Source organism: Sceloporus occidentalis, unplaced genomic scaffold, assembly GCF_023333645.1.
Source record: "Sceloporus occidentalis isolate IW3139 unplaced genomic scaffold, rSceOcc1.0.p SCAF_16, whole genome shotgun sequence".
Taxonomy (NCBI): domain Eukaryota; kingdom Metazoa; phylum Chordata; class Lepidosauria; order Squamata; family Phrynosomatidae; genus Sceloporus; species Sceloporus occidentalis.
In genome coordinates, this window is record NW_028316996.1 from 1,646,570 (window position 1) to 1,662,252 (window position 15,683).

General features: G+C 38.8%; 1 protein-coding gene across 1 annotated transcript in view; it reads right to left on the bottom strand.

The window, feature by feature from the left end:
- The window catches only part of LOC149302932 (A disintegrin and metalloproteinase with thrombospondin motifs 19-like), a 104,285-nt gene that overhangs the window by 10,510 nt on the left and 78,092 nt on the right, over positions 1 to 15,683 (bottom strand). The window contains exons 15-21 of the mRNA XM_089481711.1: positions 12,238 to 12,365; positions 9,985 to 10,105; positions 6,231 to 6,311; positions 4,594 to 4,751; positions 3,137 to 3,293; positions 1,563 to 1,698; positions 317 to 521 (exon numbers count right to left, since the gene is read on the bottom strand). Of these exons, the coding sequence (XP_089337837.1) occupies positions 317 to 521; positions 1,563 to 1,698; positions 3,137 to 3,293; positions 4,594 to 4,751; positions 6,231 to 6,311; positions 9,985 to 10,105; positions 12,238 to 12,365 (986 nt within the window). The remainder of the gene's footprint in view (positions 1 to 316; positions 522 to 1,562; positions 1,699 to 3,136; positions 3,294 to 4,593; positions 4,752 to 6,230; positions 6,312 to 9,984; positions 10,106 to 12,237; positions 12,366 to 15,683) is intronic.

Consider the following 15,683-nt stretch of genomic DNA (forward strand, 5'->3'; position numbering starts at 1 on the left):
ACTTAACCAAAGGAACAGTGAGAATCATTCCACCAATAACTTGTCAGTGCAGGAGGTGTCCAAAAACCAACCATGTACATCCAATATGTACAATACATCAATACTAAGAGATACATCATAAACTATTTATAATTAATGACAATACATTCATTGCATTTAATCTACATCATGCGCGTGTGCTACTACAACTGAGACCACACTCCGGCCTTCTGATCACTGTGGTTAATATAATTTGGAATACACAATATACATATAATGAAAGACAATGCATTAATTGCATTTAAACTACATCTCATGCACATGTGTGTTACTACACCTCAGACCACACTCCGGCCTCCCACACTGTCATACAGTCCTGGCCCTCACAACGCTGGAAAGAAGCAGGTTTATATCCAGGGCAGTCTCGTTCACGAGCCGTTATCAGTGTCCCGTTTCTCAGCTGTTGTGTACATGCTGTCTGTCTAGTCTGAGTTCCTTTGCCGCATGTTTTAGAACATGGTGTCCACTCTGTCATCATCCATCTAGAGAAGCCAATTACACCACATGTTAAACATTTAACAAATATATCTAATTAAGTAAATAGGATAGGTGCTAAAAAATAAACTTTGTATTCTGAAGGGGTGTTGTTACTTAATTAGTGCGAACTTGCCTGGGCAAAAAGTGAAAAAATGCTTCCTTGAAAATTACATTAGAAAGCTCATATTTTCAATGAAAAAAACTGCCAGTGAAAAACAAATGTCCACAATGCTGGGGAGTCAAATGGCCATCAAAGTAATCATGTTTCCACATAGAGAAATTGCTTTCTACATTTTTTGGGGATTTGGGCCAATTTTGTTTTACTGAGCTTGAAAACACAATCACCCTTGCCAGAAATATGTTGATTTTTTTTTCTTTGTGGTTAATTTGTGTTTCTGTTGCACAGAACTTCCCAAGTGGCTCCCTGTAGGATATGAATAACTCTCAATTAATATATATCTACATTGAAACCATTAGGAATCATAAATAAAAGTGCAGTGGGGAAAAAATGGACATTTTACTTGTGTCCGGCTCTGCCAAAGTGCATTAAGCAGGGCCCTGAAAAAAACACATCCTTCCCATCAATGAAGCATACTACTGAAGAACATCTGGAGGGAGGTGGCTTCTCTTTCATTTTACAGTGGGAACTCAATGGAACACCTGCATCCTACACCAAAATCACTGGAGCCCTGGTCCCTCCGGCGAATCAAGTAGTACTTGATTGTAAAAGCTGCATAACATATTGTATCCAAAATTCTGGCAATCGTCTTCAAATAATATGCATGTTTGTATTTATTTTAGTTTTTTAATTAATCCTCAATGACACTCGGCTTCCAACACAAGACAGAATGATTTTTAGAGCTAATCAAATTACAATTAGACTTTGGCATAATTTGTGATTTTTTGGTGGAGGTTCCCTGCTTACAAAACATTACTTACAAAAAATTACTGCCACACATAGTGTTTTTATGCTAGCAGGTGTGTCTGCATACAAATGTAACACAGGCCATTAATTTAAGGAATCTGTACTGGGAACATATTTTTACCTTGTTTGACAAGGCTGTTCGTTGCATTTTCTGATCTGTGGTTCCGGCCTTGTCAGGTCCTTACAATGTTTATTGTCCACTATAGTTAAATTTTTATTCAGAATTTTTGTACAAGACACTGTTGTTTTCCTTTCTCCTAATTAGGAAATAGATAATGAATGTAATGAGACATGCACATTAACAAACAATGCAAAAAAGTGGCCCAGAGACATACTTTTTTATTCTACATGGCAATAATAAAAATTAAACATTAATAAACCTTTCTAACCTACAATACTAGTTTTTATTTACCGTATTTGCTCGATTATAAGATGACCCTGATTATAAGACGACCCCCCAAATCTGAATATTAATTTAGGAAAAAAAGAAAAAGCCTGAATATAAGACGACCCTATAGGAAAAAAGTTTTACCAGTAAATGTTAATTCATCTAAACTATTTTTTTTAATAACAGCTATGATTGAGAAAAATATTTTGGTTTTATTTCCTTCTATTTTCCAACCTGCCCCCCAGTTATGCACATCTGCCCCAGAAATGCCTTATACCCCCTATATGCCACTGTGCCCCATTATATGCCTTTTAACCCTCTAAATGCCACTGTGCCCCATGATATGCCTTTTAACCCTATATGCCACTGTGCCCCATGATATGCCTTTTGAACCCCTATGTGCCACTCTGCCTCCAGAAATGCCTTATACCCCTATATGCCACTCTGGCATTTAGAGGGTTAAAAGGCATATTATGGGGAAGAGTTGCATATAGGGAGGTTTAAGGCATTCAGGAGGCAGAGTGGCATATAGAGGGTTAAAAAGGCATTTCTGGAGGCAGAGTGGCATTAAGGGGTTTAAAAGGCATTTCACAGAGCACTATGCCTCCAGAAATGCCTTATGCCCTCCATTTAACACCGGTGCGGGGAACTCTGATCTATGACAGCCGGGGAAGGTCTGCGCGATGGACGCAGACAACCCCCGCTGCTAGCCACACCTCCTTCCTGCTGCAGCGGAAGTTGCCTACGCGAATCGCGTAGACATCTACACGCTGCCCCAGCTACACACCGGGGACTCTGAAGTACAGGTAAGTGGGGCGGGCGGGGGGAGACAGGAGGACCTATTTGAGGTCTGATTATAAGACGACCCCGATTATAAGATGAGGGGTATTTTTCAGAGCATTTGATCTGAAAAAAACCTTGTCTTATAATCGAGCAAATACGGTATTTAAATTGTTGTGCTGCATAGATTCACAGAAAAAAATTTCTATACAACAAAACCCCAAGTGTGTGTATGTGTATATGGTCCATGGCAGGCAACTTTAGGGTAGTAGACCCTACTAGACAAAATTGCTGTATTATGTACCTGTAGTTATAAATATGATAATGTTATCGTCTGTATTATATATTGTCTATTTTAATGTTGTTTTTGCTTCAGTTTTGTAATAATGTTATATCATTTTCTTGTGCTCTATAAATAAAATGCGATAAATGTACATTTCTCAATCTTTTGTTATTCTTTTATTCTCTTTTATTCAATATGACCACATGTCAATTATTGTAATATATGTAACTATTTAAGGATTTACCTCCTCCACATACAGCGTCACAGTCTTCCCAACCAGAATGTGTCCACATGTACAAAGGTTCATTCACTTTAACATTACTACGGTTGTCTGGAACAGGATCGAGTGGGATTGTATATTCATAATGGAGCCCATAATTCCGGTCATGAAATAGCAACACCTGCAAAATACACAGGAACAGGATCTAAGCCCAAATCCATAGGAAAAAAAGGAGACCAGGAAAGGAAATGGAATATTGGCTCAACCTCCAACATGCAGTATCAAGATGTATGGAAACTATGCTGACAATTTCAGATGAACCCTCCTCGGCTATTGTGTGTGCATGCATGCATTTTATTGGGATACAGTCTATGTTTATTAATTCGTAGCAAAACTTGGCTCATGTAAATCTCTGTCATTTCTAGGAAAACCCCTGTTAACAAAACTTTTCACCCTAGCTGAGAGTCCACAGGTCGGTATGAATAGGAGTCATTTAAAACTCTCTACCTTTCCCCATCAAATATGTTTTAACCTTTAAAGGTATCTTATATTGTGTGCTACATATTTTGGTTACTTCATTGCAATTCAGCGTTTCTTCGCTTTGTTAGGAGTGTCCCTACGTTATAAAACTTGGTTTCCTGCATATGACTCCGTTTGAAAATCCCATTCTGAATGTCTGATTTCAAACATATGTATAGTTCGTTCTCCTGGTGCTTTAAGCAAATTATGGCATTTGTACTGAAATGAAACACTCCTTATACATGTTATTAAATAACATCTTCAAGAACGTTGAAACCTGAGATTTTCTTTCTCTTGATGGAAAGTTCTACGTGTATCACATCCCCCAAATGTAGGGTATACAACTTCTAGAAGTTGGAATTTCAGAATATTATGGAAGGATATGGATGACAAGAGGCCTCAAACACCTTCATGATGCATGCCACATGTTCTTTGAAGTGCACTTGTGGTTTTTGTTTGGTGTGACACTATTTTTCATATCCATATTGCAATACGACCCATCCCATACAGAAAATGACCTATATCCACAAATGAGATTGGTGGAGGCTGTTCTCGGAAAATGGTTGCAGCTCTTAGGTGCCCTTTTTATGTATATATTTCTATTACATTTAATACATCAGTATTTGTGATTAAATGGCACTTTGTATTCCACTGCAAGTAGCAGACTAGCAATGCAAGACCTTGCTCACCTTTTTGGTTTCTAAAGGGTTTAAACATTGCACATGGACTAAAGATAACTGTGAATGGCTAACAAGATGTTTTTTTCAAAAAGGACATTTAATTTAGTTTGTAAAATATTTTCCAGCGATTGTGCCTCAAAGTCTATGGTTTTAACCTTTATCTAGAATAAATTAATTTTTTTACATGTAAGTTGGACCCAATGTCAGTTTTAATTCAAGAATTCTACACCTCCTACACGTTATACAAATATTTAGATTATTAGTAATGTTATTACATCTTACCAATAAATGTAGAGGAGATGTTGTTGGTCCTTTCACAGAAATCTTTTCCCACAGACCTCTCCGTATGTAGTGCACAGTAGTTCCTGCCATGTGGAATGTTCCAGGGTCCTCGATCTTCCAATCATCATTTATAGATTGTTTTCCGGTGTCTCTAAGTGCTGTAAAGAAAAGTATTGATTAATATGCAACTCACAAAAGACATACTGGGGGTATCATTCAAATCATTGGTCACCAGCAGAGGATTTATGTTTCTTGATTAATCCGACTCAGACCCGGATCCTCTCCCAGTGTCCATCTGCACCCATAGAAGGAAGAGTGGGGGAACTTTAGGTCACAGGGTGTGCTCTGATTGGCTGATGGATATTCCTATTCTTTCCTTCCATGTTACATGGGATTGTGTGTCCAGTTACAGGGAATGCAGGAGGTTGTGCCCTGCTATTAGAGGACTGAAGCCCCCAGACAACAAAGAAGTGTCTTGAAGTGCAATGGGTTACAGCTACTCTAGGTCAATTTAAAGCAGCGTGTGCAAAGTTTTTCCATCCCTGTGTTCTGTGGTATATCTAATGTTATGTTGTGCTCGACATTTTTGCAATTTTCCCTGATATGAATGGAACAGTCTACACAAGGAGCTATGTACTACTTGCCAACATTCCTGTCTAATGAAACAAGTCCCAGACTTACCTACCTTCCAAGCCATGTGCTCCTGTTTATGCTTTATTCCACTGTATATATCAGTCTTGTTCCTGATCAGCCAGTTTTCATCAATACAATCTATTCTTGTATACCAGCCTGGTGTGAGACTGTTCTCTCTTGCCTGTACTTACCTGTCTATCAATATGCATCTCGGAGTACAGACACAGCCTCAGATATCCCCTGCAATTGGGCTCCTACTGGACCTGCTGGCCTCGGGTCCTGACATACACATCCTCAAATACAAGTACACATCCATACTCTCACACACACACAAGTACACATTCTTGTTTACACATATATATATATATATATATATATATAGATATAGATATAGATATACACACACAAACACATGTACATACATCCCACCTCCCTCTCACCGCTCCTGCCGCTTGCTTTCTGGCTGCTCACACACTATGTGAGCAGCCTTGGGTTTCACTGCGGGGTCACATGACCCCCGATACGCTCCTCTCTCCCAGTGCCAGTTAAAAATAGTTTAAAAAGGGACCTTCTGACCTGGATCGGTGTGGTCCAGGTTGGAAGGGCCCTTTCTAAACAATTTTCAACCGGTACGAAGAGACAGGAAGAAGGGGTCACAGAGGTTGCACCGGGGCTTCTAGAGGCACGGGCCCCGTCGCAGCTGCGACCAATGTGACCTCTGTAGCTATGCCAGTGTTTAGTAATGTTGAGTTTTAGAAAAAAGCCCTTTTTTTTAGAAAAAAAGTCCTCAGGAGAAAAATGCCTGCGCCCTTAAGGGGTTAAGCTTGTTGTGAGCTGTCCTCACATTTCATATAACGACATTTTGTGAAACTGAATCAAAATGTTACCACATATTATATGTCTACCACATAGCAGACGTTCATAATGACATCCGTTGTTATAATGCTGCTGTTTTGTTGGTGGTAGAGATTTAAATAAAAAGAAGTTTAATAAAATCAGTTTACCAAGATAACTGTGAGCCGGCATTTCTTCAACAACTTTGATTCTTCTTGCCCCAGCGGGTATTACCAATGCCTCTACATAACCTGAATCAATAAATGATGAAGAGCACAATAAATAACGCTGTATACATTTTTGTATCCTGTATTAATGAATTAATATAGAGATGACTAGTTAGGTTTTTATTTCTTTTCTGATACACTCCAAAAACCCCTTCCTTTTTTAATCAAAGCAAAGACAAATATATTGGCCTTTACCTTCTTTAAACCATATATAATTTATTTTTCATTTTATGGAACAAAAATCACAGAAAACCTATAAATGGACATAAACAAACCTAAATGGACATAAACAAGCAAAAGCTTTGAATTTTTGTCTAAAATCCACAGGCTCTTTCACTCTCACACTCTTTGAATGTCTCCCTACCTTCTCTGCCGTACACTTCTGCTTTCATGTCTGCAGCTCTGCTTCTGTGTCTTGGATCTTCTTGTTCTTCATCTTCTCTACTCTTTTATCTCTTTTATTGCTTGTTTCTTCTCTCTTCTTTCTTTGTCCGCATCTCAGCGGACATGACCTGCTGGCAAACTTCTGCCAAAATGCAGGTACATCCGGTGACACCCTCTCCCTCGATTGGAGCAGAGGACGTCTACGGAAGCTCCACCTTTTTGGTGGAAGTTTGGCGCGGAGATGCGGATGAAGAATGAAGAGAAAAAACACACACAATAGAAGAGAGGAGAAATGAAAACAAGTAGATGCAGAACAAGAAGATGTGAGAAGCAGAGTTGCGATACGCCATGTAAATGTGGCCATCGGACAACCAATTTGGTTTCCAAATGTAAAATAGGCCCTAAACGGGTAGAAATGGACTTTGTTGTCTGAAAACAAATGGGCCAAAAACAAACAGAAAAATCTGTCTGACTCGTTTTTGGCCTGTTTGAACACATCTAGTGACAACATACCCATCGCCATTAACTCACCAGTTAATTTACTAAATTTACTTTATCAGATTCACTGGTTGCAAATAAATCAAGTGTTTATGACAATTTTTGTCTTTTTTTCTTATTAACATATCCAGAATTATTTTGTAAATAAGTCATTTACAATTATTCAGCATCATATGCTTCTAATCAAGGGAAAGGTGCGTATTTTTAGTTGGAAGGCACCGCTATCTCTATCTCTTCCAGTCTTTAATTAGTGTGGTATGATGAGCTTTATTAACCCCGTAAGGACCAGGCTGTTTTTTTTTACTTTTTGTACCCTTTAGGACCAAGGCTGTTTTAACACTAATTTCCTATAAAAAAAATAATAAAATATGATGAAAAAAAAAAATAACAAAGTTGGAAAAGTTCGCTAGAGGGTCTCCAGACCCTCTTGAGAACTCTGGCTCCACTTGCAGGTTGACTACAGGTACTGCATTCAACCATGCAAGCCAATGGAGCCCAGCTTTCTAATCACAATGTGATTAGTAAAACATTTAAAAAATAATAAAAAAAATAGGAAAAAAAAGTGGTAACATTTAAAAATAATTATGCATCAGAGGAACAATCCAGTTCCAGCAAAATGTAAAAAAAAAAGTCCAAAAAGAATAAAATAAAAAAATAAAGTTTATTATTATGAACAAGTGCTAAAATTAGCTCTGTATCTTCCCAAAAATCTTGACATGGAAAGAGTTAAAGTAGAAGCATTTCAAATACCCAAGGGGTGTCTAATTTAAAAAAAAAAATGAATCGTTTGATGGGGTATATTGGAGTGGCTGGGCTCAAAGATAGGAAATAGGAACAGACTGACCAAAATGTGGGGAAAAAACTAACTGCCCAAATGTGGCCTTTAGTTTAGTTAAGTTTTCAAAAATATATGGTTTGATGGGGTAAAATGAATTAACCGGCTTCAAAGATAGCCCTATTAGGAGCTGTAAATCCATACCTGAAGCACAATTTTTGTGATAAAAAAAACACAAAATAAATTACTACCACAAAGTTTGACAAAGGGTGGTTATTAAATTTAGTGCATGGAAAGGGTTAAAATACCAGCATTTGAAATACCTTTAGGTGTCTAGTTTTCAAAAATATATGGTTTGATTGGGTAAAATGCATTAGCCAGCATAAAAGATACCGGAAACAGCACATGGGACAGAATGACCAGATTTGGGGGAAAAAATGGTTTTGGAATGGCAAAACGTTACTTGTACTTATTGCCCAATAACTTGCAGAAAAAAAGCAAAAAAACATAAAAACATTATGTATTTTAAAACTCAGGACGAATAGTAGAATAAAGTAAAAGCTTTTTTTTTCAATTTTTTAACAGATTTTATTATTTTTTTATAGGAAATTAGATAATATGATCAAAAATGTCTCTGAAGAAAACCCTTCTTGTCCCAAAAAAACAATATATAACTTGTGTGGGTACACTAAATGGATGAGGAGAAAATGACATCTAAACACGAGAACCACAAAAGTGTTAAAACAGCCTCGGTCCCAAAGGGGCTAAATAAATTTGAAAATGTTTAATTTCATACTGAATATGTTTTTTTCACATTATACAAACTATAGTACTGTCAGTGGTCATAATGTTATGGCTGATCAGTATATATACATATGCACAGCAGTCTGCATACAGTAGCCTGATCTATAGCCTTTAAATCCTTTTCATCGGAAACATCTATCCTTCCAGTGTTAATCTACAATGGCAATTTTGCAACTTTGTATGTCAATTATAACTTTTTCTGACTCTAACACATACCGGTGTATATATATATATATATATCGTATTGGCCCGAATATAGGCCGCACTTTCCCCCCCCACTTTAAGTCTTTAAAGTGGGGGTGCGGCTTATATTCGGGGTCTAGCGCCCGACGCCTGGGACATGCAGTTCCGGGCGCCGGGCAGGCAGCAGGGTTAGGATACAGATCCCCCGCAGCGGTGCAGGGGACCTGCATCCTACTCTCTGATACGCTCAGACAGCCTCCCCTGCTAGCACTTCCCACGGGGGGAGTGCCGGCACGGGAGGTTGTCTAAGCGCATCGTGCGGACGTTCACCAGCTGCGGCGATGCGCATAAACAGCCTCCGCTGCTGGCACGTCTGCACGATGTGCTTTAACAATCTCCCTTGCCGGGAGATTGTTAAAGCACATCGTGCAGACGTGCAGACGTGCCGGCAGCGGAGGTTGTTTATGCGCATCGCCGCAGCCGGTGAACGTCCGCACGATGCGTTTTACCTCTGCCCCCAAGACTTACCAGAGCAGACTTGCGGGGCCGGCGGGGGACATCTACGCAATACGCATATACAACTTCCGGTGCCGGCACATCTGCTGAGTCCCCCGCCGGCCCCACAAGACACCCGGGAGTCTGCTCTGGTAAGAGCCGGGGGGGCAGAGTGGCAGCATATCTCGAGGGGGGGGGGAGGAGGAGGACAGTGGCAGCATATCTCGGGGGGGGGGACAGTGGCAGCATATCTTGGGGGGGCAGTGGCAGCATATCTCGGGGGGGCAGAGTGGCAGCATATCTCGGGGGGGGGACAGAGTGGCAGGATGTCTATTAAAAAAAAATTCTTTAAAAAAGCACCAAACTTTTAGGGGGCGGCCTATATACGGGGGCGGCCTATATCCGAGCCAATATGGTATATATATATAATGTTAAGAGTCGGTGTGTGTATTATAAATAAAATACACACACTGATCCTAACACTTTATATAGATATACTCTAACAACACACAGCAATTTTCTGAAAACTCTTGGGCCTGGGGGGGGTTAATAACTTACCTGCGCCTCTAGTATGATTGAAGTCACCTTTAATTACTTTACACGACTTTCCATTGCCATTGCAAACACCACAATGATCTTCTCTTGACAATGACCCCAAGATTCCATCACAACCAACTTTCTGTTTAATAAGAAAATGAAAAGGCAAAGCATATATTTTTATAGTCTCAATAAAACATATTGATTTCAAATATAAAAGGATGTCTGAAGAATTCTAGGTGTATTAGGAGGGGTGCCTGTAATCCTGTTGGAACATAACCCCAAGGCCCCAACAGGTGGCAGCACTATGCTGTAATACTTCTCCCCACCCTCACTTTTTAGGGAGGATTGTAGTTTTAACTCAGTATGCATCTTGAAGGGCCAACACACCAAAGAGGTTGCTCTTCAAGAAGGGATTGCTTCTCATTGTGTGATGCAGGTTTAAATTGGCTAAATGTCTTGAAAGTTATCTCACGAATTGAACATCAGTTCAATGTATTTTTGCAGAAGAAACTGGTTTGGGTTGATCATCGTATACAGTGAGGTTCATGAGTTTAAACTGCAACGTCTCAGCAAACATGCTGCCAAACTCCAGCTTTAGTGAATAGACTCATACAGTAATTTATACACGGGGTAGCTATACAATGACATTGGCCAAACTATAGAAAGTATAGAAACTATCAGAAAGTAAAATAATGCAGATCTGTGAACGACATCTTATAAGTTAGCTATCACAATTATATTAATAAATAGCTTAACCTTTCGAAGGCCAATATGACATCTACTACTTAAATGGTTAACATACATCCTTACTGCTGGATTTTAGTTAATCAGCAAATCCACGTTGGGCTAATGGCTTGGTTAACGGAATCAATTATCTCACTTTGGGGAGAATGTCAAGCATACTTCCAGGCCTTCGCTATAGTGTAATGTGCTATTATTATCCTAATTGCAATCAGAATCTGACGTAATACTGCTTAAATAACATTTTCCAGCTGGGCCTCTGGAACATTCATGCAAGTCTGTGGACTCAGGAATCGGCACTCTGTATTCATTTATTTATTAGCACATTTATTTTGTAAATAGTAAAGGATCTAGAGTTGAGGAATACATAAATGTCTGCGTGTTTTATTTAGCCATATTAAACTGTTTGTGTGTATACAGACGGCATCCGCACGCTGCAGGACCAGATCTGCTGCCGAAGCTGCAGTAGGGCCATGTGTGTGTAAGTATGTTAGTATGTTAGTGTGTGTAAGCATGTTAGTGTGTTAGTGTGGCGGTTTAAGTATGTTAGTGTGTGTAAGTATGCTACTGTGTGTCTGTGTGTAGGAGTAGGTTGGGGGCCCCTGATTTAGTGCATGCTGTGATCCACAAGTGAAGTTAAAATTAGGCTGCAGGAAAATACAGTCTTTCAGTTGCTAACTTTGAGCCGGGCCTCCTCACTTTTTGATTCTCTTTTGTATGCCCTGTTTCCCCATTTTACAGCACTGTGGAATATGATGACTCCCTGAAAGGAAACTGGATTGTTATTGTGGTGTGAGAGTGCTCAGCCTTGATAATAATCTTCTTTATTATTATTATTATAATTAATCCGTTAAGTACCAAGATATTATTCAGTACTCTACAATTAAAATGTTTGTACAAGTGCATAACAAATGCATAGTTACACATACAGATACAAAAGTTAAGGACACTGCCAGGGAGCTTGCACTGGTCATAGGGTGCTTTTATACACAGTTCCTAGTTCCTATTGTGGGTTTATGAGGGCCCTGCTTGTGATCTTGTGATTTTCTAGAAGGGATTATATGGGTGTCGTGTGTGCATTGGTAATGTCCCCATTTGCCTAATATTGTTTAGGTGAGTGTAAAATCAACTATGGGAGTTCCCGGTGGTCTCGACGTATAGGCAGACGGCAGCAATTAACTTTGGGTCCATCAGTTTCCTGCAGTAGGACTACACCTGAACCAATCAACGAGAACAACAAAAAGGGAAAAACTACAGAGGTCGTAAAGGTCAATACAATGATGATAAGCGTTTAATAATGTTCACTTACTCGACAAGCTGGTTTTTTTTTTTTTTTTTTTGTTCTGCTGTGGTCTTTTCTACCTTATGTGAACATTATCAAACGCTTATCAGCATTGGATCGGCCTTTAGGAGTAGTTTTTTCCTTTTTGTTGTTTTCGTTATTTAGTTGAGCACAGGATGCTAAGTTTACATATTTTTGATCTATTTGAATGTAGTTTTCTTAAATATATTTCATCTTTGTTACTGTACCTGGCATTGTCCATTTGCACAAATATCCAAGCCATTTTGACCACAAGACGTTCCATCCAGTACTTTTTCTGCCACAAGAATGGGATGATCTTTTCCAAGTGCAGAACAGAAAAGGGCACAAAGCTTTTCTATATGGAAATAAAGCAAATAAACATTACCGAAATAGTGGCAGAAAATGTTGAATTCTGCATAATATAATCTTTTATAATCTTGTATTCTGCATTGCAAAAAGCTCATTTCTGAGGCAAAACTCCCTGGCACCTGATCCTGAGAGTGTTTTTTATCTACATAAAAGCCCAAGGAGGGGGATATTTTAGCTACTTCTGTAATGTATAAAACCGCAATATCTGAAATGCTAAATCTGGAAATCCAAAACTTTAAGAAACAGAATGGAAAAAGTAAGCAACTAGCTGGTATACTTCTGCATGTCTCGGGGAATAAAGTGTCTCCAACACAAACATATGCCAATGAATATGTGCATTAGTTATAGAAATGATACATTGCATAAGTTCTTGTTATATTTAATAATACTTTCCAAAGCTTTTATATGCTCTCTAGCTGGAGAACATAATAGATTTCATTGTATTCCCTAATTCTGACCAGCCCACCAAGATGAGATTCCAGAAGTTATACAACTTACCCCACAAAATGTTGTAGAGCTCGTATCTTAAAAGTCTGTCTAGAGCAAATTTTTGATTCTAAAAGATACTTAAATCCAGGAATAACATTTAAAGTTTTGTAGGGAAAGCTGCAACATGCTGATTACAAGACATTTGTGCGCTGTTAAGACCATAACACCATAGCACTGGTAATTAAATACAGCTAAAGTGCTTCTGACTTTGTAGTTAGTTTGGCTGTTAAAGTTTTATAATGACTTTTACAATATACATGGATTCAATGTTTTTCAGCTTTACTGTATTGTTTAGCAAGTGGTAGTACAGTATGTTTGATTAATTGAACTCGTAATGTTGCACCCTGAAGCCAAGCTGACGGCTCTTACGGCGGTTATACACTTACGTTCACATTCTTCACAGTATATATTATTCTGGTGTAGGCTTCAGGAAACTTAGTGGTGAATCACTGACTTGCGTTCTAATGGTCTGCACAGCTTGATTTTGCAGTATGAAGGGGCAACCCTAGAGAGCTTCCACTTGTAAAGAGTGGTCTATGTTTTATTAATCTAAATATAAAACCTATGAGTTTAATGTACTTAATAGACTGATGCCAATATACGGAATCCCAGCATGAATGGGCACATTTGTCTGGCATGTACAAACACATTCTGTCTCGCAATATTACTTCCTTGTTAAAGGACATGTTTAGCACTTTCTAGCAACCTTTTCAGCTCAGATGGCTGAAATGGTCATATTTGAACATATACAGATCATTTAAAGACACGTCAAAATGTTAAAGTCATCCAGACACAAATGAGCCTTGATGAGCATGTGCTAGTGAAAGTTGGGAAGGTAAAAAAAGATAATTTGTGAAATGTTATACAGAATATAATAGAATAAAGGCTACACAGAATGTTAGCTATCCAATCACATTCCTATGAAATGGCATGGTTCACTAGTGAACTGTTCGAACTGTCAGCACTAGTACAGAGTCGTGCTTCAACTCTACATGCATACGTAGTGGAAACGAAGAGAACAGGCTTGCCCTGGCTATATACACAAGTATATAATTTGACAGCATATTAGAGTCATTTTGCCCATCTAGTCTGCACATTTTTACTAATGTAAGAAAACTTAATCCGTCTGTGGTGTCATTTTAGGTTCAGGGTAGCCATATGCCCTATGCCATGTATGTTTTAGTTCACTTACTTTATTAGCCTCTACACATCTGATGGGAAGCTGTTCCACTTCCCTATCACTTCCCTAAAGTAAAACATCCTCTAATTTAAGACAAAAACCTACAACACAGTTGAGAAAATACAGTGCTTGTAGTTTGGGGCAGTCAGTTACATGTATGCTAGCTCAACACTGATGTTCATCTATGTGACTGCTGCTACTGGACTGATGGCAATACGACAGCGCTTGTGGTGACATCCTCTTCCACAACTGGAGGACGTCACCGCAGTGCCGCCATTTTGACAGAAGTTGCCGCCAGGTTATGTCCACAGAGATACAGAAGAAGAAAGAAGACAGTAGATTAAGGATTGAAGATAGAATAGAGAAGGGAAAAGAAAAGATGAAGATAGATAGAAGATGAAGAAGATGTGGAAGAAGATGAGAAAGCAGAAGTAGTTGGCGGAAGTGGTTGGCTGGGAAGGTAGAGAAACATTTAGAGAGAGTGTAAGAGAGTGTGAGTGAATGTGGACCCTTACATTTTGGACAGAAATTATGAGCTTTTTCCTTTGTTTCCTTGGATTCGTGGGAGGCTTTGTACGATTTGCCAAATTTACCAAAATACTTTAAATTAGCAATTCGTACAAATCCGAATGCACAAGTTTAGTATATAACATAATAATTTGACTTACACCAGCAAGAGGTAAGGAAGGTCCTTCTCAAACAAGTTTACAAGCTAGAGTCTACAATCTACAATCTCTGTGTCTCTGTGTTTTTAAAATTCCTTTTAACCCCTTAAGGACAATGGGTGGTCCTTAAACCCATTGAAAACAATGCATTTTGAGCCCGTACATGTACGGGCTTTGTCATTAAGGGGTTAAAATTCGTCTTTTTTGGCAGCTGCATACCTGCCACTCTTTATCAATGCTCCAACATGGGAACATAAACTTATGGTAGCATAAAAAGTGCCTGAAATCCACCACCTTCACTATAACGGCATGAATAAACGGGTATTGCACAGTAAATGCCCCTAAATTGAAGTTGTAAACACCTTCCACCATCTCAGGATAGTCGTGTGCAACTACTGAATCCCATTAAAGCATATTTTCTCCCATGTGTTTAAGTTATTTTACTAGGATGCAGAAGTAAGGATTTTTCCATATTTTACTATGGCAATATGGAAAAATGAATTTTTGGAAATCTGTGCGTGTTTTATAACAAGCAGCACTGTGAGTTTTATTGACGGTGTTTAATATGACATGTAAAATCTGGAAGTCAAATCCTTAATACTTAACAGTACTTTACTCTTCCTCTCTGAAATATCACTGCAAGACTAAACATTTACACAAATGCGATGCTAATAGCTAACGTGCACAATTATTATGAACTACTTTTACCCTTCTTAGTTTTTCTAACAATTTAGAAGATAAGCTATAAAAAATAAAAAAGTTTTAAGAATAACGTCTTATTCTTTAGAAGGGTGACAGTGAGTATACTACACATCAGCTGCTTGTCTATTCCAACATTTGTCAGTATCCAGTAGACCTGAACTGGCCATCAGGCACACTGGCCATCAAAAGTTGCTTAATGAGCAGCCAATTAGGGGAGCAGGGACAGTTGCATGCTGAGATACATTATCAGCAGAGGACGCACCAAAAT